Below are 25,473 nucleotides of genomic sequence, written 5' to 3' on the forward strand. Positions count from 1 at the left end.
AGGGCAATGGCCAGTGACAGCTGGGGGCAGGGGCAGGGCTGGCCAGCCCGACGCCCAGGTCAGTAGCACCCAACTTGGCTCCCTTTCTCTTCTCAGGGGCTGGTTGCTCCCATCCACAGAGCTTCTCTCCCAGGCTGGCGCACCGGAATTGTCTGCCTGGGGCCCCGGGGTTTCGGCTACTGAGCATCTGCTTCTGTGGGTTCAGGTAGCTCCTGCGGCATGCCATCAGGGGAGCCTCAGGACAGCCCCCTCCCCCTTTATTTTAACAAGGTCTCACTGAAGAGCTATGTACCACCCACCACAGGGGAGGACACACAACCAACGCCCAGATGGCGGAAGAGACACCTCATCTCAAAGCCTTCCCTTTGTTCCCTTCCAGTCACTCTCCATCCCCAAAGCAACCTCTCTCCTGACTTTAAATATCACTTTTGCCTGGCCTGGAATTTTGGATCAGTGACATCACACAGTGCGACTCTGGGGTCTGGCTTCATTCCCTCGGCATTTCATTTGTGTGATTCATCGTGGCATGTAGGTGTGGACCATCCACTCACTGCCGTGTGGTACTTTGCTCTGTGTGTCTGTGTCTGTCTGTCCTACTGGCAGTGGGCACTGGGGCGGCCTCGGGGCAGGCCCTGGGGCATGGGCCGCGCTTTGGGCGGGTCCGTGTGGAAGCTGAGCTGCATGGATGGGTGCCCACTGGAGTGCAGGGACGGGGAGGATGGGAGGGCTGGCCCCAGGCCCACCTCCTGAGCGCCTACCTTGCCACCCGGGTCCCAGAGTCAGGCAGAATCTCAGGCCCCCCGAGTGGGCCACTCTACTTGGCTGTTGCCCCAGAACCACTCTCGACTGGCTGGCTGTCACTCAACAATGGGCTTTCAGTGCTGTGGGCCTTGAAGATTTGGAGGGGCAGGAGCAGGGTGGGGAGCCGGGAGGCCTGCTATGGGGCAGCCCTGCTCTCATCTCCCCCATCCCCCAGGCTAGTACAGGGGGCCTTCAGCAAGCTCTGTGATCCCTCCTAGTGACAACCCCAGGCCAGAGCTGGCAGCACACCCCCACCCCACCCCCAGCAGATGCTCTCCAGGTGGGGTCAGAGGGCAGAACCCCATCCCCACCCTGTAACAAGACACTTCAAAACGCGTTCTCTGGATTACTCATAATGCTGTTGCTGATGGCAGAGAGGAAAGAGGAGAGCTTGGAATTCGTCAACTCTGGCCACCCAGGATGTCAGCCCATCTCTACCTGAGCGCCTGCGGCCCCTCCTGGTTCCTCCTCAGCCCCCGCATCGAGGTGCCCGGCCTGCACCAGCCTCCTGCCTCTGAGCCACCTTCACTGCTGTGCCTAAGGGAGGCTGGGCACAGGGTATCAGGCTTCGTGGTAGGCCTGCAGCTCTTCCTGTACTGAAAAGACAGACTAACCCCCTTAAAACAACACCCTATCCGGGCCTCCTAATCCCTCGGTCTGCTGCCGACCATGTGAAGCCTGATCTGTGTGAGCGGGCAGCCGGCCCAGCAGCCGCCAACCCACTGACCTGTGGTGGGTGGGGTGATGCCCGGCTGACTGGGCATCGCCGGGGAGTTGGGCTCCCGTACAAAGGTCAGGATGTTGGGACAGCACCCTGGGGAAGGGGCAGAGCGCCTTCAGATTCTCCTTAAGGTCTGTTTCAAGGACCCTGAGCGTGATGTACAAGCCTCCACCAGAAGGAGGTTAGAGGGTGGGAGAGAGACCCGGGTCCTGAATGAGCCTGGGGCTTCCTGGGGGGGCCTGGTCTTCTGGTTAGGGGAAAGAGAAAGGCCTCCCTTAGAACAAAGTGAATGTTTCTAAAATGTCTAAGCATTGGAGGGGGAATGTCAAAATACTCCAGTTCTTCAGGTCTGCTGGGATGGGAGGGTGGGCTGACCACCGGCCAACAGCCTGCTGAGCGCTGGAGCCACAATCGCTGTGCCCAGAGCTCAAGAAAGGGGGGCGGTGGGGGGAGCTTCATGCGCTGCTGCACCTGTGCCACGCCTGAGGCCAAGGGCACAGGCAGGTATGCGTTTCCTCTCTCTTCTCACCATGCAGTTTTCTACCAACCACTATCAGAAAGAGTGTATCCTCATTCCTCTGAGCTTATAAGCAGCACTGCTGCGCCTGTCTTATTGACGAGACACTGAGCCGCCAGATTGAGCAGGGTCCCACCTGGGTCTCCCCAATCCGGTGTGGGGGAGGTGCCCTCATGATGCTCCTTGTAATGGAGCCCAGGGCTGCGGAGATACAGGCACAGCCTGGGGAGCAGGACTTTGGTTGGGGAGGGGCTCTGTCCGTGGAGGTGGCTCTCCCCCTATCCCCCTGCAGGCCCACATTCTCCTTGCCCTTGCCCCCTCCCCCCGCACCGCACCTGCTGCTCCCAGGCCCTGGGATGCAGCCAACGCAGGAGCGCGTTTGGCATCCCACTCCTTCCTCAGCAGCCAGTTCAAAAACACACTGGTAAATATTTTTCCGCAGGAGCACGCTGTCTTTCCCACGGCCACCTTCCCCTCCTCCCGAGGCCGTGAAAATCGCCAGATGTGTACGGGTTTCTCAGCTGCCCCTGGAAACCTCCGCCAGGGACCAGTCACCACTCTTGGGCCAAAAACAAAACAAGGACCAGGAGCCAGAGGGAAGTCCCGCACTGACGGCCGATGGCCGCTGGGAGCCGAGGGAGCAAGCTCTGTGAAAGGCAGCCTGCGATTTTCCCAGGGAACAACAGGTTTCCACCTGCTGGAAGCTGAAGGTGAAGGCCGCAGGCTCAGCTTTCCAAATTTCCAAACCTTTTTTTTTCCTGTCCTGGAGAGAAGCCCCCGCTTCCAGGAATAACACCTGCATCTTTCTTGCTGCAGGAAAACCCACGTTAGGACGCAGTCCCCACACTAAATGTGCAGCGCTTTGGGAACGAGGGGGTGGGTAGGAGCTGAGGTCAGTGTGCTCCCAGCGTGAAACCCCACTTAACTCTACAAAGTGGGTTAAATAAAGCCCCAACGCCATCACCCATGACTCTGCTCTGCGCTTGGCCCAGAGAAGCAGGGGGAAGGCAGACTACCCCTCCCCTTGCAGAGCAGGAAACCTGGGTTTCTTTGGTGTTGGAGGACTGGCTGGTGGGGAGTGGGGGTCTGGTCGGGTGCTGCTTAAAAGAACAAACAATCCTCCCAAATGAATATGGCCAAACAATTGAGGGCGAGCCCTGCCCCCTGTCCCCCACCAAGGCCTGCAGGAAAAGTTAAAAGCCACGTTCCTTTTAAACAAAGCCAAGTTGTCCTCATGTTTGGGCCTTAGAGCCCAGTTAAGGAAGCTCAGTTTCCTATTCACCCCGCCTAGGAAGTGAATCAGGAATCCCAGGGTCAGGCCCGGCCACAGCCAGGTATCCAAATGACTGTAAAGTCACCCCCAAAAAGTAGTAGTCAAGGGGTCAATTCCAGTTGAGCTACATCAAATCCTAAAACATGATGCTGTGAAAGGGCTGCACTCAATATGCCAGCAAAGTTAGAAAACTCAGCAGTGGCCACAGGATTGGAAAAGGTCAGTTTTCATTCCAACCCAGAGAAAAGCAATGCCAAAGAATGTTCAAACTACCACACAATTGCACGCATCTCACATGCTAGCAAAATAATGCTCAAAATTATCCAAGCCAGGCTTCGGCAGTACGTGAACTGAGAACTTCCAGATGTTCAAGAGGATTTAGAAAAGGCAGAGGAACCAGAGATCAAATATTCATTGGATCACTGAAAAAGCAAGAGCGTTCCAGAAAAACACCTGCTTTATTGACTACACCAAAGCCTTTGACTGTGTGGATCACAACAAACTGTGGAAAATTCTGAAAGCAATGGGAATACCAGACCACCTGATCTGCCTCCTGAGAAATCTGTATTCAGGTCAAGAAGCAACAGTTAGAACCAGACATGGAACAATGAACTGGTTCCAAACTGGGAAAGGAGTACGTCAAGGCTGTATACTGTCACCCTACTTATTTAACTTACATGCAGAGTACATCATGCAAAATGCTGGGCTGGATGAAGCACAAGCTGGAATCAAGACTGCTGAGAGAAATATCAAAAACCTCAGTACGCAGATGCCACCATCCTTATGGCAGAAAGTGAACAGGAACTAAAAGGCCTCTTGATGAAAGTGACAGTGAAAAAGGACAGTGAAAAAGCTGGCTTAAAGCTCAACATTCAAAAAATGAAGATCATGGCATCCGGTCCCATCACTTCATGGCAAATAGAGGGAAAAACAATGGAAACAGTGTCAGACTTTATCTTCTTGGGCTCCAAAATCACTGCAGATGGGGACTGCAGCCATGAAATTAAAAGACGCTTGCTCTTTGGAAGAAAAGCTATGACCAACCTAAACAGCATATTAAAAAGCAGAGACATTACTTTGCCAGCAAAGGCTTGTCTGGTCAAAGCTATGGTTTTCCCAGTAGTCATGTATGGATGTGAGAGCTGGACTATAAAGAAAGCTGAGTGCCAAAGAATTGATGCTTTTGAACTGTGGTGTTGGAGAAGACTCCTGAGAGTCCCTTGGACTGCAAGGAGATCCAACCAGTCCATCCTAAAGGAGATCAGTCCTGAATATTCATTGGAAGGACTGATGCTGAAGCTGAAACTCCAATACTGTGGCCACCTGATGCAAAAAGCTGATCATTGGAAAAGACCCTGATGCTGGGAAGGATTGAAGACAGGAGGAGAAGGGGACGACAGAGGATGAGATGGCTGGATGGCATCACCAGTTTGATGGACGTGAGTCTGGGCAAGCTCTGGGAGCTGGTGATGGACAGGGAGCCCTGTCGTGCTGCAGTCCATGGGGTCACAAAAAGTCAGACACAACTGAGCGACTGAACTGAACTGAACTGAAAAGTAGCCGAGGAGGCTCCATGTCACCAGGACAGAAGGTGTGAACACCCACACCCCATGCAGTGATTTCACAGTTGTTCTTTTCAGAAGAAACTAGAAGCAAAATGAAATGTTTCCTTCCAAGGTTCCAAAGGTCAGGACAGGGTTCAGGGTTGCTTGGGTCACACAAGGGTGATTCTGAAGTCAGACCCAGGGCTCCTTCTCCTAGGTGGAGAATGCGAGGCACCACCTCTTGTCCTCGGCCTCACAGGCTCCTGACCCTACTGTTCCCCACTCTCTTCACTGCATCTCACCACCCTCCGAGTGGGTGCAGAAGCCTGGATGTCTGTGCCAAGTGTCTCTGGTATCCCGACATCTCAAGCACTAAGACAGAAGTGCTCAAGTGGAAGACGGACTCTGGTAAACCACCATGATCCTCCTGCCTCGAATTTCCCATCTGGAAAGTGGGTGCAGTGGTCTGGAGGTGGCACATCCAGGGCCATAGGATTTCAGAGAGGCTGGTCCTTTATAGACAGTCTTTGCTTTTAGAATGGCAGCATCATGACTGAAGATGCAGCCGGAGGAGTAGCCGATGCCCACCCCTCAGGCTGGGGAAGCAGGGGCCAGAGAGAGGCAGAGAGTTACAGAGCAGACAGGGCCGGATGTAGCTCAGTATACAGTCCTCTGTGACTATTCTAGGTATGTCCTCTGCTCTAGAAGCCGTGCAGGCATCACTTTCCTCTGCATCCCTGGGTCATACTGTCAGAACCAGAAAGTGAGAGCGAAAGTCACTCCATTGCGCCTGACTCTTTGCAACCCCATGGACTATACAGTCCATGGAATTCTGGAGTGGGTAGCCTTTCCCTTCTCCAGGGGATCTTCTCTTCTCAACCCAGGGATCAAACTCAGGTCTCCCACATTGCAGGCGGATTCTTAACCGTCTGAGCCACCAGGGAAGCCCAAGAATACTGGAGTGGGTAGCCTATCCCTTCTCAAGCAAACTTCCCCACCCAGGGATCGAACCAGGGTCTCCTGCAATGCAGGCAGATTCTTTACCAGCTGAACTAACCAGGAAGCTGTCAGAACCAGAGGGACCCTAGAAATCATGGATTCCCCCTTCATCACGGGAGAGATGGGCAAACAGATAGGGTCCTGGGCAACAGGTCACACCTCCTTTGGTAAGCAGAACTCTGTGGTCCAATTCCCAGTGTGGCTGTCTATCCTGGGGGCATATGCCCTATGCTCCCGGTTCCAGGCCCTGCTTCTCCTTGCCTTCAGACAGGGAGGAGGAACCATCTGACTTGGGGTGAGATGAAGAGGAGAGAGCAGCTGACATCTTCCAGGAATTCAAGGTGTCACTGGCAGTCCTCCAACGGTGATGAGAACAGCCCCCACCCCGTCACCTCCATCGCCATCCCCAAGAGCATCATGCTGCCAGGTCTAGTCTCCCCCGGTCTCCCTACTCCCCAGGTCCCCAGATGGATCCACAAGCTTGAATCCATTCCCATATGCCAGTAGTTCTGGGGCTGAGACCATCAGGCAATCAGTCCTTTTCAGACCACCGAGTAACAGCCCCTCACTCACAGATGAGAAAACACATGTACACACTCACACACATACACCCCTACCTTAACTGTCAGGAGACCTCAGGGGCACTTATAGGAGGTATCTTGAAACAGCTGCCCATGGAATTCAGAGATGGGAATTTGTGTGGTCAGGATCAGATTCCAGATTGCCCCCAGGATTCACAGCAAAGCCAAAGTGTTTCTCTAGCTACTTGCAACCTCCCAGGATGTGGGGGGCGAGGTGGGGAGTGGGAGGGGAGGACAAGAGCCTGACTCTCAAAAAGCTAGCTGTCCATAGCATAAGCTCTCTAGTGCCCTGACCCACTGTATCTGCAGAGAAGTTGACACCAGGATAACCTAGAGGTGGGTGCGGGGTGGTAAGCAATCTTGCATGATGTTCTAAGGGTCTTCTGGTGAAGGGGGACATTGGGGAGTGGGCTGACAGCACAGCACAGTGGGAAGGCAGGGACCCAGCCAGCACTACTCAGTAGTGCCCCCTAAAGCTGGGGTGCAGGACTAAGCCTGCCTGAGCAAGGGGCTCCCAGCTCATGGACCTGCCTGGGAGAAGGTAGGGGCCTCACCTGCCAGGGGCAGCTTGGGAAGCACAGGCAAGCTGGTGACTCAGCAGACAAAAACACACTCCTTTCAGCCATGTGGTTCCCTGAGTCCCAGGAAAATGACAGACCGAGGGTGGATGAGATCTTAGCACTGAGTGGAAATTCCCAGCATCACTGCCTCTGGTGAGCCATTTTAGGGGACTGGCTCTGGAAGCCCCCTTCTCCGAGGCTTGAGACAAGATGACAGACTCAGATCGAAATGGAAACAGAGATGTCACGATGTCAGGGTCAGGGGCTCAAAAGAGCAGGGGCAGAGGCACAACAGGAAAGAAGCTGGAAGTAACTGGCAAACTGCGTTTGCTCCCATTGGAGCGAAAAGGTCAACCATCAGAACACACACAACCGCAGTCCTCACGATGCCTCCAACTTCCATGTGAGAAACGCTTTGACCTTTAAGCACCCAGGAGAGGCCAGTAGCCTTGAATGCCGCTCATCCTGCCCAGACTCAGGTACAAGCAGCTTTCCTACTAGCCACAGCCTTCCAGGAAGTTTCCTATGAAGCCCCTAAGGAAGGAGGGCCTGCTCCTGCTCCATCACCACGTCAAGAAGATCTTGCTTAGGGGACTTCCCTGGGGGTCACCCACTGGTTAAGAATCTGACTTGCAGTGCAAGGGATACAGGTTTGATGCCCGGCTGGGGAACTAAGATCTCACATTCCATGGGGGCTACTACTGAGCCCTTGTGCTCTGGAAGCCAAGTGCCACAATGAAGATAATGTGTGCTGCAGCTAAGACTCGGGGCAGCCAAATGAACACACAAGTAACAAATAAATAGAAGATCCTGCTTTGCAACACCGCAGACACAGCCAGGTGTGTTTTTACATTTGACCTGGCCCAGGCCTTTACATGGGCTGCTCAGGTGGCACAATGGTAAAGAATCCACCTGCCATTCAGGAGACTCAAGAGACACAGGTTCGATCCCTGGGTCGGGAAGATCTCCCAGAGAAGGGAATGGCAACCCATTCCAGTATTCTTGCCTAGAGAATCCCATGGACAGAGGAGCCTGGGGGGCTACAGTCCACAAGGTCACAAAAAGTCAGCTGGACATGACTGAGCACACACACAGAGCTCTTTACGTAGGATTGTCTGGGTTTTGGCTCTGAAAGTCACCCACCCATCCCAGACCATCTCTCAATCCTGGGTAAACTGGGACAGTTGGTCACTAACTTCACATTGGCATTCCCCCAATAGATGTTCTATTAAAAAGAGGAAGGAAAAGGTTCCACGGTTAACGTGTGCCTGAAGATCTCAGGGTTAAACAAAAGTAATGAGGGCCCCCCTTCAGACCACTTCAGACCCTGGTATATGTTGACTTTCCACCGAGGGGAGCAGAGCAGGCAACATTTCCCAAATGTTTTGGATCATGGTTCCCTGTTATTCATAAAACAATGTTTTATTCATTTATCAAGCATTTACTGAGAGCATAATTATTAAAATTTTGAGTAGTACTGGGTGTTCTTTGGAAGGAATGATGCTAAAGCTGAAGCTCCAGTATTTCGGCCACCTCATGCAAAGAGTTGACTCACTGGGAAAGACTCTGATGCTGGGAGGGACTGGGGGCAGGAGGAGAAGGGGACGACAGAGGATGAGATGGCTGGATGGCATCACCGACTCGATGGACGTGAGTTTGAGTGAACTCCGGGAGTTGGTGATGGACAGGGAGGCCTGGCGTGCTGCAATTCATGGGGTCGCAAAGAGTCGGACACGACTGAGCAACTGAACTGAACTGAGTGTTCTTTTGGGACAGTTTGGGACACAACTCATCTCACTGAACTGAGAAAGGGGAAAAAAAAAAAACCCCATATGGTGCTAGCCCAGATTTACCATCTCAGTAAACAGGGGCACAGGGACATGCCCCACTGGCGTTTATTGTGGAGAAAACCAAAGGCAGCTCCAAGAGGAGTTCCTATGTTCCTCCTACTTTGTGAGGAACTACTTGTTTGCCTGGTTTTCATCAGAGGTTGGATTGTAAACCCCAGGGCCTCCCCTCCTTTCCTGCCCGGAGAAAGAAAATATAGAGGTGGCTGTGCAAAGACCAATGGCACACTTCACTGGTTGGCTTGGCTGGAGTCACTGGGAGTTTGGCGCAGAGTCACGGTGAGGATGGATGGAGAAAGGAAGCCACGGAGAGGGAGAGACTCACACCCACATGCTGGACAGGGCAGTGGAGCACGGGTGGCGGGAGGAGCACTTACCCAAGGTAAAAAAAGAGAGATGGACTATTTGCAATAGCCAAGACAGGAAGCAACCTAAATGTCCGCTGACAGGTAAGTGCATAAAGAAGATGGAGAGTGTGTGTGTGTGTGTAACATATATACATGCAGTGGATAACTACTCAGCCATAAGAGAGTGAAATAATGCCATTTGCGCCAACATGGATGGACTTAAGAGATTCTCATACTAAGTCTGACAAAGAAAGACAAATATTATTTATCATTTCTATGTGTAATCTAGAAAACAGAACAAATCAACTTATTTACAAAGCAGAAACAGACTCACAGACATAGAAAACAAATTTACAGTTGCCAAAGGGGAAGAGGGGGAGGGAGGCATAAATTAGGAGTACGGGATTAATAGATATGCATCACTATAGATCCCCTGGAGAAGGGAATGGCTATCCACTGCAGTATTCTAGGCTGGGGAATTTCATGGACAGAGGAGCCTGGCGGGCTACAGTCTATAGGGCTGCAAAGAGTTGGACACCACAATGACTAGGGGCTTCCGGGGTGGCTGAGTGGATAAAGACTGCCTGCAGTGCAGGAGACGTGGATTCAATCCCTGGGGCAGGAAGATCCCCTGGAGGAAGGCATGGCAACCCACTCCAGGATTCTTGCTTGGAGAACCCCATGCACAGAGAAGCCTGGAGGGCTACAGTCCACGCGGACACAAAGAGTCGGACACGACTGGAGCGACTGAGCGTAAGTACCACTATATGGAAAAATAAAGAACAAGGACCTCCTGCAAAAACACAGGGGACTATGTTTAACTGATAACCTATAATAGACAGAATCTGAAGTGTCCACTTGAAACTAACACAGTATCGTGAATCAACTATAGCTAAATAAAATTTGTAGAAAAAAAAGGAAAAAGAGCCATGTGATGGGAGACTCCATTTCACAGGGTGATGGGCAGAAGAACCTCAGAGGCTGCCAGGGTCAGGATCTGAGGGGCTTCAGGAAAGCCTGTTCTGACTTGAAGCCCAAAAGTGAAGGGCAGTGCCCCCTAAGGGTGAAGTGAGAAGCACCTGGGTGGGAACCTGGAAGGAAGGACCTGACCATCGGAGCCGCTTCGTAGCTAAGCACACCCTCACCCAGGACTACAGTGTGCAACCAATCCCCCAGAACCGGGGCCCTCGTCCTGAGAGGCCTGGCTGCAGTGACTCACTGGGAAAAGGTCACAGAAAGCTCAGCCCAGCGAGGCCACGGCAGATGCACCAGTGTGGGAGGGGGCAGTGGCAGGATCTGTTTCATCACACCTCACCTTGGGTTAGAGCTGAAGTCAGTTAAAGCAATAAAACTAAAGCAAGTCAGGCCCATCGCTGACATGACACATGAAATATTCAACCCTCACTGAGGAAGGCCGGAGGAAGCAGAAGCCAGGAAACAAGCCTGAAATCACAAGGCTAGTAAGCCACAAAAGCTCAGTTGCTCAGTCAGCCAACTCTGTGACCCCACGAACTGCAGCCTGCCAGGCTCCTCCATCCACGGAATCCTCCAGACAAGAAGACTGGAGTGGGTTGCCATTTTCTCCTCCAGGGAATCTTCCTGACCCAGAGAACCCCTGCATTGACAGGTGGATTCTTTACTACTAAGCCACTTGGGATTCAAGCTTCTGACTTTGAAGCCTGGGGCATTATGCCAGGAGATTTCTATTTTTCTTTGACTACAGACAGAACTTCTCTCAAAGGACTTCTTTTGTGGAGACCAACCCTATAGAACAGATAAATGCAGAGCCTCACCAAGTGAATGGGATGTGAACTGGATCCCTCCAAACTGACCTACTCTTAGTTTTCCCCTCCAGGAGTGTACCCCAAGCTCTTGGAGGCCCCTAAAACAGTTCACAGAACCTCTCCACCAGGTTTAAGTGTCACTGGCCTCCAGCTGCTGCTCTTGCACGAGTCCATGGACCAAACTCCTAAGAACGGTACCTCCCACTGCCCTGCACTTGCCCTGCTGAGGTGGGAAGAGGAGCATGGGGCTCAGAAACTCTTCTTTCCCATCCAGAGAAATGTGGGGAACAGGAGTCCCCCATGCTTGCCCTGGCTGAGGCCCTGCTCATGGGATGACCCCAGAGCACCTGGCTCACTGGTGCAGCTTGTGGCTGAGGGACTGGAGAGGGAGGGAGCTGGGTTTCCCTGAGCATCACAAGGAACTGCTCCATCAAAACGAAAAGGCTGGAGCCACAGAAAGCAAGGGCCAAGCTGGACGTGGCTGAACCGGAAGGTAGCAAAGCCTCAGGTTGCAGGGGCCAACTGCTTGTTTCATTTGTGCAGACAGATGCAAAGTGGATCTTACTACAAGGTAAGAGGACTGAGGGAAGAGAAAACCAGTGAGCAGGACTATGACAGCATGTGCCAGGGACCTATTCCAATATCCACCATCCTTCACTTCTTCACAACAGAAGCACTGATTGTTGGTTAGGCAGATGTCTGCCTGAAATAAAGCTCACTCTTCCCGCTTCCCTTGCAGCTACATGTGAGCATAGTACCAAGTTTCATTCAACAAACTGTAACTGGATGGGCTGTGTGTGGTTTCTAGCAGAACAGCTGCAGCCTTCCTGTTCTTTTCTCCTGACAACTGGAGCCTGAGTAGCCACCTTGGTCCACAAGGCAGCTCACCCTCCTGCCTCTGTGTCCACTCCTCCATGGATGAGGCCAGCCTCCCTACCACCTGCCTCTCTGCTGGAGTCAGGTCAGGAGCCTCATGGTCGAAGAGCCAGAACCGGCAGACAAGATTTCAGGTTCTAATACAGCTCGCTCTGCCTCTTGCTCACTCACTCACTCACTCAGCAAATATTTACCGTATACCTATTTGTGCCAGGTACTACTGTGGGTACTATGGCTACAGCACTGACCAACAGAAGTCCCTGCCCTTGTGGAACTCAGCAGAGGGACAAAGAAATGAATGCCCATCAGGAGAGATGGAGAAAAGCCTCAGGGGAGAAGGGGTCGGGGTGTGGAGGCCCAAAAGCTTCTCTGAGAAGCTGGCACTGCAGCAGAGAGCTGAAGGCAACGTCAGATGAGGCAGGTGCACATGGGGAATAAGAGCTGCTTATGTGGTCTACCGTGGCCCTTGGTGCCTGGGGCCTCCATTTCCCCTCTCTGGAATAATCTGTGAGATAGAGGCTGTCCATAGGCAACCTCTGTGGCCCTGGCTGGAAAGGCTCACTCCAGCAGGATCTGAGCAGATGAGCAGAGGAATCAGACCAGATGGAGATGGAGGGATCCCTCGGACAGAGCTCCATGAATTCCTGCTGCAAAGGGGGCATGGCTTCAACCTTGCCTACGTTCAGTTGAAGAATTACAAAGTGTCCTGGCCTTCCCACTGTCCCTTCCACACTGACCTGAGCTGGAAAGTTAGAGGTCAGACAGCTGTGGGCTCCCAGGTCAGCCCATGCATCTCCAGGGTTCCAGCTCTGGGAGGGTCCTCTGCACCCCAAGCCAGAGCTGCACGGCCAGCCCCACATGGACGTTCCTCCACACTCTCTCCCCCCTGGGCTGAGGCCCACAGCCTTCCGGCCATGACAATTGGCGGACAGGGTGCCACCCTGCGCCCTGGCCCTAGGGAAGTTGGAGGTGGCTGACCCGAGGGAGGTAAGGCTACAAAGGAAGAGAGGGTGGTGGTGGTGCGTGCCAGGACAAGGGGTGGGGACAGTGGGAGGATGGGTGGCTGGGAGTCCAAGAGGCTGGGGATCTGTGCCGGTTGTGGGAGTGGTCCACGGCAGCATATATATGAGAGCACAGGGCGGGGGCACGTGGGGAGGGGCCCGTGGAGTGGGGGGCACATGGGGAGGGGCAGGTGGGGAGGGGGCATGTCGGGCTGGGGCACATGGGGTGGGGGGCACGTGGGGAGGGGGTCACGTGGTGTGGGGGCATGCGGGGAGGGGCATGTGGGGAGGGGCATGTGGGGAGGGGCTGCTCCTGAATCTGCAAATGATGTTGCTTTTGTGCACTAGTCCTCGAACAATCACTTCTCACCTGCTCTTTGTTCTGGATTCTCCCTCCATGCTGCGGATACCAGAGGCGCCCAGGCAATGGGAGAAAAGACACGCAATCATGACACGTGGGGCCAGCACTCTGACAGGGGAGCCTAACTCTTGAGTGACAAAGCGGCTCCAAGCCTCAGTGTACCTGGCCAGCGGACGGGTGGGGAGAGAGTCTGGGCACCCAGCAGAGATGTCACCACCAACCACACAGCCCTGTCTTCACAGGGTCGGAGGGAGTTCTCCAATACCTAGGGAAGAATGAGCCCTGAGGTTGAGTACGTTTACTAGTGGCTGTGGCTGCAGCCACACACGTGCACACGCGTCCCCAAGAAGCCCCAGAGAACTTAAGCAAGTTCATCCCCTCATCTGAAAAAACGAGGGGGCGTAGACAATGACTTCCAGAAGGCTCCCTGCTCTAGAATTCTGTGTTCTCTGATTTTCTGGGTTATTCAGAAGTACTGTGGAAACCACCCTTTGTTGACTGAATTCTATTTTGGACAGCCAGCAGGCTGCCTACTTGAAGGTATCTTATGGACTACACTGTTGCAAATAGGAGGAGGCTCCTTTCGTGTATCTTTCGTGTATCTTTTGTGTAGATTTTCTTGAAGGCTTTCCCTAAAGAGAATACCTCCAGCTGTGAATACCTACTGGCTGGCCTGAAGAGTGGTGATGGCAGATCCACTGCCTGATGTTCTAACAGCCCCACAGAGGGGACAGGACGCGGGACAAGGAGAGAAGCACACCACCTCACAGGGGAGGCTGGGGATGGAATGAGGCACGGACACCCCGCTGAGCCCCCGCCCTGCATCCTACACGGTGCCCACAATGAGAAGTAAGCCTAGAGCTGAGGACAGCTCCAGCCTCCTCTCGGTCTGATGGTCTCCAGGCAGGCTTGGGCTCGGACGGCTGGGCAGGGAGTGGGCAGAGGGTGGTCACTCTCCTTCTCCAGGGGCGTGGGAGGATGTCCACCCCGGCTCGAGCTTGTACTTGGCAGACCTGCAGAGGGCCCCGGGCGCTGTGAAGAAGCCGGCCCTTCCTGGGGTCATCTACATTCCGACGCCCCTCCCAAGAAGTGCCCAGCGCTGTCCAGAGGGTTCTTTTCACTTCCCTTAGGAGCTGAGCGGTCCTCACAGCGGCCGCCTGGCTGGTCTGTATTCCCAAGCCCAGAAGCCCTGAACCTCTGCGGTTGCTTCCACCAGCTCTGGCTGCTTGTAGAAAGAGCCCGGCGGCCAGCATCACCAGCAGAGTTTGAGCTGGCCTCATGCCTCCCCCGTCCAGAGAGCCTGAAAAGCCAGGGGCTGGGGCCAGTTCCCCTCAAGTTTCCCAGTCCAGATAACATTTCCTGAGCTTAGTGCCCAGTGCTGCGCTGGGCCCTGGAGGAGAGATGAATGTGCTACCAGCTCTGCCCTGAGGGGCTCCCCGAGTGGTGGAGACCACCCTCACAGACCCTGGAACAGGACTGGGTTCCCTCTAGAAAAGCTCGGCAGAGGTCATACCGGAGGATGGACGGGGTTAATGCTCCAGCCCTCCTCACCCAGGGGGATTCACCCCAGGTGGAATTCCCTTCCTTTCCGGGCTTATCAAAACCCTACTCAGCAGGACCCCTTCCTCTCCGTCCAAATCGTGAGAAAAAAAGCAAAGGCAGGGAGCTGCCTCTCCCCCCACCTCTGTGCCCTGGCTTCTCTAGGTCCTGGGGTGACCCCCCGGAGGGCCCTCCTGGGCTGGCCAAGCTCCCCACTCTGATCCTCCCTGATGGCCACACCCTGTAGCTCTGGCCAAGCAGCTACCTGGTGTCCCTAGGAGTCTTCCCTCAACCTCCCCAGCCCGTTCGCTCCTCCCTCTCAGCCTGCTGGAACCAGTCTCCTCCCAGTACCACCCCCACTTTGTCTAGCTCACTCCTGACTCAAAGCCCAAACAGCACCTCACTGGAACACCCACTGTCCCCAACCCCACCCCATGGAATGTTCTTTCTGGGCTCTGAAAGTTCACCTCCTCCCCAAAGCCTCCCTGCAGCTCACTGACCCCCTCAGCTCAAGAAGCCCCCATCATATCCCCAGCTTCTGATCCGTGTCTTCGCTACACCCTGCAATTCATTCTGCCTCAGGCCACCCTAGGAAGGATCTCCCACCCCCACTGATCCTTCTATTTTAAAATCCCCGTATAGGACTTCCCTGGTGGTCCAGTGGTTAAGACTCTGTGCTCTCAATGCAGGGAGCACTGGTTTAATCCCATGTCAGGGAACTAAAGTCCCACATGTTGCATGGGGTGGCCAAAAAATTAATTAATTAATTAAAAAATAAAATAAAATCCCTGTATAACCCCTCCCTCACTTTGCCCAAATCACCCCTTCCCAAATCCTGCCTCTTCCCCACATATGCCACCCTTTCCCCCACCACGTGGCACTTTAAGCTTCAGTTTTTTATTTCTGCTTAGCAATTGACACAAACATTAGCAGAACCTTGATGCTGGGGGAAGAGCACATATGGTTTATTAGCCATAAAAGCCAGGATTTTTTGAGTTCTGACGGTGAGTTGGGCACAACGGCAAACTCATTAATATGTTATCTCTCATTTTCAGAACAACCTGCAAGATGGAGATTGGTTGTCATTTTTTACAGACTCAAAGAGGTTCCACTATCTGGTCTTCAGTCATGTACGTCTGTCTGATCCAAAGTTCGAGTGTTCTCAACCACCTCTAGCTGCCTTTCCCTTGCCTAAGGTTCACCCATCGAACGACACAATCAGACCCTTAAGACAGTGCTCAGTCAGCCTGTCCTTTCGGCAAAAGCCCAGAAATGTCACAGTGACACTAGCTGTTTCCCTGCTCTTTCATTCTGTCTTACAGATACGGAAACAGGTTCAGAGGTACAATTTGCCGTATGGTTCAACCAAGTGGCTATCAAACCAGAAAGGGGTCTAATGGGTTGTCGGCACCGGGTTGGATGCTGCTGATGCTGTGTGACCCACCTACAACAGAAGATAAGATCCCAGGGCCCTGTCGGATATAATTCATTTGTCCTACTTGAAACCTTGCTTAGAACTAAATCACAGGATTCCAGCAGTTTGGGGGTTCACCCTCCCAGATGACTGCAACTCAGCCAGCCATACCATCAGAAGAGCAGAGATGAAGCAGTCCTTACTGGGTCCCTATGGCATGCTCAGTCACGTCCAACTCTTTGTGACCCCATGGACTATAGCCCCCCAGGCTACTCTCTCTGTCCATGGGATTCTCCAGGCAAGAATACTGGAGTGGGTTGCCATTCTCTTCTCCAGGGGATCTTCCCAACTCTGCCACAGCCACTAAACACCAAGCCTGCACCCTTCAGCCTTCTCTGGTCTCAACATAGCAATAATAATATTAATAGTGATATTCCCTTGCCAGCTAACACTCTTCAAAGCACTTCCCATTATCACTGCATACCACAGTAGCATTTTAGGAACCAGACAACTGGGCTCAGAAAGTCCAGGTAATTTGCTGGTGAGAGAGGAAGCAGGGTTATGGTTCCTCTTTTCTTTACCACAGATGGAGCTCCTACCATACTCCATGCCCCATGCTAGGCTTGAGGAGGGCTTCTTGGAAGAGACAGGGTTTCTGGGTAGTGCACAAGTGCCAAGGAAGACAGTCCCAGCCTCGAAGCCAGCAAGGAGTGGGGCTTGGAGCTCTTCGCATTTTATGGGTGGCTCCAAACCCAGTGACCCCTGAGGACAGAGGACCAGGGGTCTCATCCCACAGCCTCCACCTTCTCCTTCAAGCTCAGCTCCTGAAGCTCAGAGGCACTGGGAACTACCCCAGCCTTCCTGACACAGCCCATCTCCCTTCTGGATGGTGCTAAGAGGCTCCTGGCAGAAAGGGTGTGCGTCAGGTCCACACTGAGGTCCATCTGCCTGAGAGCAGGACTGAGGAGAGACACCCCACTCCTGCATCTTATCAGCCCTCAGGGTGTGCAAATCTGCGGTGTTCCTCACACTGGAATCCCTCCTGCAGGCGTCACCTCCTCACCTACTCACCCCTTTCAGGCCAGGCTGTGGAGTCTCAGGGCTGCTCCCTGGAGGATGCCCAAACCTACTTGCTCCTTGAGCACCTGCCCCTTCCCACAAGCAAAGTTCCCTGTGACGAAGAAAACAGACTGCACTGCCATGCCACCCTGCCCTTCCCCTAAGACTTTAGTCCCAAAGGCAGCACCTACCAAGAAGAGCAAGGTCCCCTCTCTGTCTCGGCTATCACGACAGCCCCCCTGACTCTAGAACGGAAACAGGGCTCTTTCTCCCTGCAGACAGCTGCTCAGGTGGGCAAGAAAGAAATGCTTCTCTCTCCTGGGGCCGAGACTCCTAGCTGTTCCTAGGGACTCTGGGACAGTGCCTGTCCCACCAGATTTTCACCTTTAGAAGAAATATGGGAGATGTTTCTATGGCACAGTCCAAGCCCGTTTCATGAGAGAGAAATTCTTTTCTCTACGAAGGGCTGGGAGGGACTCTCACCTTCCTGGCCGTGCACAGAGAAGGGAGCTGTTCCCTTCGTGCCCTGGAGGCAGGCGCCCCACTCAGGTGAGTCTGGGATTGTGGAAAATCCTCTTATTCCCTCCCCGTTTCCACCTGCCCCAGCACAGGTTCAAGTGAGCTGAATGAGCACACGACGCTCGGAAAAACCTCCCGGCAGAACGCGAAACACATGGCCTCGAGGGCCGTTACTGGAGGTTTGTCACCTGCTTCGGGGACTTCCTCATAAGCTCCCAGCCTGCCGCTCTGCCTGGAATTAACGACGACACAATACCGTCCCTTACCGCTCCAACGCGGAGAAAAAAGTGATTAGACGCTGGGGGTCCAGCGGAACCGTGGAGGCTCGCGGTGCCCCAAGTCCCGACTCTAGGACCGCGAGCCCACTCAGCGCCCGAGCGCCCGTTTGCCCGAACAGAACCCATCGCAATTCCACCCACGTGGAGATCCGGACGACCCACGCTCGGATCCCGGCACCTGCGGCGTTCTCCTGGGGTGGGAAGGGGCCTGGCTGGTGCAAGGTTAGCGCTCCGCGTGCGGCCCCGGGTAGTAGTGAGCGCAGGGGCTGCTCCCGGGTCCCGCCACGAGGCAGGGCGGGTTTCCCAGCAGCGGGCCCGGCCGGGGGCGCACCGGCACAAGGGGAGTCCCGGCGGAGCCCGAGCCACCATCACTCACCATTACCGGAGAGCAGCAGCGGCAGCAAAAACGCCAAGAGCACCAGCGCGCAGCGCATCGTGCCCTGGGCGCGGGCGCGGAGCAGGTGGCTGCGGGCTTGGCCAAGGGTCCGGGCGGCGGGAGCGTGCGGGCGCCTCTCCGGGAGGCCTGGCGGTGGCTCCGACGGCCGGGCGGTGGCCCGAGCGTCCCGAGTCGCGCCCCGGTGGCCCCTCCTCGCGGCCGCTGCGGCAGAGCCGGCCGAGGCGCCGAGCCAGGCGGCAGAGGAGCGGCAGGCGGCTGCGTCGCAGGCGGTGTCTGCGCGGCTGCGGCCCGGCCGGCGGCTGCGGCGACTCCGGTCCCGTCCGCGCCGGCCCCCGCCCCCTGCCCTTCCCTTCCCCAGGAGCGCGCGGGCGGGGCGGCGCTGGGCGGAGAACAATGAGCCGAGGAGGAAACTCCGCCCTGGCGCGCGGCGGGCGGGGGAGCGCGGCCGGCGGCCGGCTCCCGGCTCCCGGCTCCCGGCTCCGTGCTCCGGGCTCCTGGCGGGCGGCCCCGGCTCGGGGCGGAGGGGAGGGGGGATGTGAGCGTGAGCGCCGGGAGGCGCGGCAGCTGGGGTGATTCCCGGCACCAGACCGCCCCCTGCCCTCAGGCCCGGCCGCCCCGGAGCGCAGGTGTCTCCCGCGATACTTACGAGGCGAGTCTGGCGGGACCCAGCCCCCCGCCCTACACTGCCGAGATCCTGTCCGCCCAGATCCAGAGCTAGAAGGCCCCCAAGGCTGTGTGTTCTCCACGGAGCGCTCCAGGCCTCCCGGCTGCAGCGCATTTTGTTGCAAAGCCTGAGGAGCGCGTCTCCCACCTGCCAGGTGCAACTCACTTGCGGGCGGGCCCGCATCGCTCACGATTTATGAGCAGGTCTGCGCTATAGGGTTTGCACCATAGGGTCTGCACCCAGCAATCTGGACTAATTAGTTGCTCAGCTTTTCTAAACCGACCTCACTTGTGAATGGAGGTGATGAGAAAAGAAATCCAAAACCAAACAAAAAACAAGACGAAATATTAAAGGATTAATCATATGTGCCACTTGGTGTTCTAAGGGCTTTGCACATATTAAGTCATTTATTCTTCGCAACAGCGATGTTTTCAGCTTCATTTTGTAGGTATGGAATTGACTGAAAAAGAGGCTTTTTCAGCGATCTGGAGATCACAGAACTGGTAACTATCAGACCTGCTTCTGAAAGTAGTTTGGAGAAAATACTTTGCGCAGTGCCTGGCATATAGTAATTGCTCAGTATTACTATTGTTCTTACTCTTGCTATATCAAGAACAACAATGAAAATTGAGGGCTTCGATTTAAAACCGACTTGAGCTCAAAACCTAGCTATGCCCATCTATTAGCTGTAAAACCCCGGGCACGTTATTCCGTGTACCTCAGCTCTTTCCATCTGTAAAACAGGGATAACACTACCTAGCCCAGATGGTTGCTATGAAGCTTATCTAAGAAAAAATGCTTAGCACAGGGCCAGGAACACAGTCTGCGGGAATGAAGAGGCCCCGCTCCCAGCACTGGAAGGAGAAATTTGCAGACCTGGGGTAGGGGTGGGAATTGAATTTCATAAACCGAGTAAACCCGGTGAAAGAACAAAGACCTCCCCCTCGGTTAGGTGGTTTTTATTTTCAAAAGCTCCTTGAATGATGCAGATCCTGGAATCCCCTGCGGAGGAGGCTCACGGGTGGCTCCGGGGCTGGGGTTGGGGGAGGGGAAGCAGACCCAGAAGGGGAAAGATGATTCACTGGGGGGCAGGGGGTGGGAGTGCGCTAGGATTTGGTTCAAGCGACTTCTGGGTTGATAAATAGAGTCTTTCTGCCAGATGGGTCCGGGGTGGGAAAGAAGGGGTGTCCCCAGAGCCCAGCCCCGTGCCAGGACCCAGCCCAGTGGACTCCTCGAGCCCCTCGAGGGGGCTACACGCATATGCTGCCCTAAAGGCGCAGGATCTTTGGAGCAGAGAAGGAAGCGGGGGCACTCTGGCTAGGGTTTTTTTGCAGCAGCAGGCTGGGCTTGGGAATGGCTGACCTGCCTGTTTTCTTCAGAAGTTTCTGCAGGATCATTCTGGCCCCGTTTTCCATGCCGCATATGGGAAAGACAGAGTGTGTTCGTTTTTCTGAAACCAAGCAGTGTGCTTAAAAAGTTGGGATTTTAAAATTTGTGTATTGTGTGCTCTCTGATTTAAACAGTAATTTTGCACTCAATCGGTGGCTCCAAAAATCTAGAAAAGAGCATGTTAACTCTAATACAAAGGGAGAGTGTATACTTCAAATTCACATGATGTGGGATTGGTCCTATTACCATGCAAAATTAAAATGAGAGCAGACATCTCCCGCATATGAAAGCAACAGCTCTTTGTAGCCAGAGACTTGGCAAAATCAGAAACACCCTGGACCGTTCCCAGTAGCCAGCAGCAGCGGGTCCTCCCCTCACCTTATGCAGATGGGGTTTCCAGGAATGAGGCTGGCCAGGCAGGGACATCACCCGTGGTCAGTGAGCAGAACTGCTCCAGGCACCTGGCCTGGGCCCTGGGCCGCCTTTAACATAGCCCTTCCACCAACTAGTTCACTGGCTCTGAAACTCAAAACTCAAAGGACTTTTAAAAAAATAATAATTTTATTTATTTATATATATTTTGGACCATGCTAGGTCTTCGTTGCTGTGAAGGCTTTTCTCTGGTTGTGATGAGTGAGGCAGGGGGCACTGCTCTCGAGCTGTTGAAGGACAGAGTGTGTTCCCTATAAATACAATGGGATGTGTGTGCAGGCTTCTCCCTGCGGCAGCTTCTCTAATTGTGGAGCATGGGCTCTAGGCGCATGGGCCTCAGTAGCTGCCGCAGGCGGGCTCAGGAGTTTCAGCTTCCAGAGCACAGGCTCAGCGGTTGTGGTGCACAGGCTCAGTTGCTCCACGGCATGTGGGATCTTCCTGAACCAGGGATCAAACCTGTATCTCTTGCATTGGCAGGCAGATTCTTTACCACTGAGCCTCCAGGAAAGCCCTCAAAGCACTTTTAAATGCTAGTCCATCATCCTTCTGAGATTTATTACATTTTCACTATATGTAGCTTGCATTAGCTCTCCTAGGAGACTTTCAAATGTTTTTCTTTTTTTGCTTTAGACAATTATATTTATTAACATATTATTTTCAAGTAATTTTAGACTAAGAGAGTTACAAGGAAAGTACAAGAGTTCCTGAATATCCTTTACATTGCTTCCTTTAAGATTAGCGTCTAAAGAAAACATGGCACAATGACCAAAAAAATTATAATTAACATCAGTTCAATACTATTTACTAATTAAGACCTCAATCAAATTTTGTGACCTTTTATTTTTTATGTACTTTCTCTGGCACAGGAAGTTATCCAGGATCCCACATTTCATCTAGTTTTCCTGTCCAATTTCTTCTCCAGTTTATGAGAGTTCCTCAGTCTTTTTCATTTATGACATTGACAGATGCTTTCAGCTTCTTAATGTGGGTTATCTCTTATTCACCTACTTCCTCAAATCACCCAGAATAGCACATCACATCATAAATATAGATACAGACACAGATATAGATCCTGAGAGCAAACATGAATGCCAACTGGTAGGTATTACATAGGAATCTATGACACAGGTTGAAAATGGTTTTTCCCATGGTCCCTGTCAGTCAAAGTTAGCTGTTATAATACTTGGCCCCACATTTAATTTAATGATGCTGCTGACCTCATCCTCAAATGCAGGTTTGATAAATTCTCCTGACCGTCATCCTAAATAACTTTCATCTCCAACCACAACATCTGCATCTAGGGTTAGGACAAAGCCTCCAGCCATCACATCCACCAATAAAAAATAAAAGCACACACATCCATCCTGGGGCCACATCACTGTTCATAAGGTGCCAAGGATGCTCTTACTTTCGCTTTCCAGTCCCTGAGCTCTGAGTTCCCTGGAGGCCCAGATTGGAATTTCATTCAGCTTGGAATCTCAGTGCCCAGTCCAGTGGTCACGACCCCCAAGATGGTGCTTGATACCCAAATGCTGAATAGATAGAGAAGTGCTTGGATTTCATCTCTGAAGCTGGGCTTTATCTCTGACTGCTAAGTTTTGTGATTCTTTGAATATCAGCTGAGGTTCAAACTGGGCACCTCTTCCCAAAATCATACATTTACCTATTAGTATTCAACAGCATCTACACTGACAGCGTAGAATACCAGGCTCTGTGCTCAGTGCTAAGAATGACAATGTGGATAGAATAGCCTCAGCCCTCCTGGGGGAGAAGCAACACCTATACACAAACATAGCTGAGGCATTATAGAGGCTATAACAAGTGTCATGAGCAGGCATGTGGGAAGCATAGGGCAGGACAAACTCAGCCTCACCTGGGGAGGTCAGGAATGGCTTGTGAGGAGGGAACAGCGTCTTGGAAAAGGCGGAGGACTTCACCAGGAGAAGAACAAAAAGCAAAGCACTTTGGACAGGTGGAGCAATGGGTGAAAGTGAAGAGGGGCCTGTAGCCCGATGTTTTGCCTTAAGTAGAGTTCAGGGTGTGCGGGCAGGGATGGAAGATGAGACTGGAAAGGTGGGTGGGATGAGATTCTTAGACAATGGAGAATCCCTGAAGGGTCAGAAGCTGGAGGAGACAGGACCAACTTGCCAGTGAGCGAGATCACTCTAGCTGCAGTGGACAGAAGGCTCAGGGGGCAGATTCGAGACTGGAGATGAGCACAGGGCTTTGGGAGGCTAAGGCACTTATTCCTGCAGGGCCTGAGCTCAGACAGTGGCGGTGGGAAAGACAAGAAGGGGCTGTAGGCAGCTCCTTGGCCTCTTTACTGTTTGTTCATCCCTATTTTCCTTAGACCTTAACCATAAAGATGAGCTTGTTAGGCAACATTTAATTTAGCTCCTGATTTCTGCTTTTCTAAATATCCATAACACCTTACCTAAACTGTTGATTCCTTTTCTGGACTAGAAGGGATAAGAATGAAGAATTAAATAGTTAAAGAATAACTGACTCTCTACCCTCAGCCTCTGCTTAGTAAACCTGCAGGTTTGACCATGAGGATAAGAGACTATTCAGTTGCAGGCAGGTCACCAGAGCAAGACAGAGTTCCAAGGAAGATGGGGAGAGGTCAACAGGCCCGTACACAATGGAAAGATGATGGCGAATCTGACCTCCTGCCTTAATAATTAACTGAGATTGTTTCCCCCTTTTTCCCTTTAAAAATTGTCATGGCTGAACACAATCTTCGGAGCCAGGCCCTGCATGCATGTCCACTTTCTCTCCAGATTGCTGGCTTTTCTGAATAAAGCATCTTTCTTCTCTTTGAAACTTGCTCCTCCATTTATTGGCTGTTGAAGGGCAAGCAGTCAAACCTATGTTCAGTTACAGGGCCCGATGCATGAGGTATTTGGAGAGCAGAATCGATAGGTCTTGGTGACCCGTTGGATGTGGGCGTGGTATGTGTGGTATGTCAAGGGCATGGAGCCATGCAAGGGGTCTAGGCTCACTTGGGTCACTGGGTGAATTATCCAAGTGCCAAGATTTAATGTCACTAACTGGGGTCGAGGACATAGCAGCAAGAAAAAGAACACATTTTGAATGTGTTGACTCTGAAGACCCCTGAGGCACTCAGGGGCCATGTCTAGAAGTTATATCTGTGACGCTGAAGCTCTATCTGTGACGCTGAGGTCAGAATAGGAAAGAGATTGGAGAGCCATCAGTGTGTAGGCAGCGGTGGAGACATGGCAGAGGATATTACCCTGGGATGCTCTGCTGTGAGGAGAAGCTGGAGGCAGAGCCTTTCAGCTTTCATGGAATAGGCTGAGGAAGTAGAGATGGGGGATTTGGAGCTGCCTAGGAGGTAACCAAGAGAGAAGGGTGCCATGGAAACAGAGAAGCGGGTGTTGTAGTAATAAGATGGTCTGGTGTCACCTGCTGCAAAAACTGAAATTTACGGATTGGATCTGGCAATGAGAGAGTCACTGGGAATCTCATCTAGAGTGATCTGAACAACGTGCAGTAACTTGGGAGAGTATGGAGATGAGGAAACAGAGGCATTGAGTGTGGGAGGAGGGAAAATGTGGGGTCAAGGGAAAGGTTCGGTTGTATTTGTGTGTTCAATGTATTAAAATTGAAGAGGCACCCGTGACTGTGAGCCAAGAGGAAGAAGCCAGTTCAAGGGAAGAAGTTCCAGGAGATGGGAGGTGAAGCAGAGATGCAAGGAGTGATCTCAGGCAAAGAAGCTTCGTTGCTGAAGGTGTGGGGTTGGCAGACGAGAAATGGCCTTGGAGTGAGTCAGTGGCAGTTCGAATCTTTGTTCTGTGATTTAATAGCTCTGTGACCTTGGGCTTTGACTTATCCTCTCTAAGCCGGAGACTCTTTTTTTATAAAATAAATAATAGCGTGAATCTTGCAGAATCACCGTGAGAATGTGAGGGAGTATGTGATGCCTAGTTGACATTCAATAAATGGAGGGTCATATTCTTGGGTCAACAAAAGAACTGCTCCACTTGGCACCTCTCTTGGGAGGAGCAGGGGCAACAGGGCAATTGCTCAAAAGTCAACAGCAGCTCATGCTGTTCCTTGGCAGACATTTCCCTTCTTGGAGGCCCTCATGCTGGGTCAGAAAAGCGGGTCCTGCCCCAGAACGACAGGTTTTCCCACCATGGTTGCCTCTAGGCAGGCCAAGTTGCGGGCTGCAAAATCAGGCTTTGTTGTTGTTCAGTTGCTAAGTCGTGTCCCACTCTTTGCAACCCCATGAACTGCAGCACACCAGGCTCCTCACTTCTCGGCCTTTTGGCTAAGATCAAGTGTTGTACCCCATTTGATGGATAAGGAAACTGAGGTGTTTATGGAAATGAAGTAGCTGACCTAAGATCACACAGGTGTTGAGTAGTGGACTCGGGATTCGGATCCAGCAGCCTGACTCCTAAAATCATTACACTATTCAGAGAATGAAAAGTGATATTTATTGTACTATGATCTTGACTGACATGTCTCATAAATATGATGAAGATGAAATATCTGCTCCTAGGAGCAATCTAAAACATATAATGCGGGTGTAGCAGGCAACTGG

At 52.8% G+C, this 25,473-nt stretch overlaps 1 protein-coding gene across 1 annotated transcript in view; it reads right to left on the reverse strand.

Moving 5' to 3' along the window:
* Positions 1-19,265, reverse strand: part of PODXL (podocalyxin like) — a 52,069-nt gene extending 32,804 nt beyond the window's left edge. Inside the window, exon 1 of the mRNA XM_052638411.1 lies at positions 18,398-19,265. Coding sequence (XP_052494371.1) covers positions 18,398-19,265 — 868 coding nt within the window. The remainder of the gene's footprint in view (positions 1-18,397) is intronic.
* Between the last annotated feature and the right edge of the window lie 6,208 nt (positions 19,266-25,473).

The sequence above is a fragment of the Budorcas taxicolor genome, chromosome 4 (assembly GCF_023091745.1).
Source record: "Budorcas taxicolor isolate Tak-1 chromosome 4, Takin1.1, whole genome shotgun sequence".
Taxonomy (NCBI): domain Eukaryota; kingdom Metazoa; phylum Chordata; class Mammalia; order Artiodactyla; family Bovidae; genus Budorcas; species Budorcas taxicolor.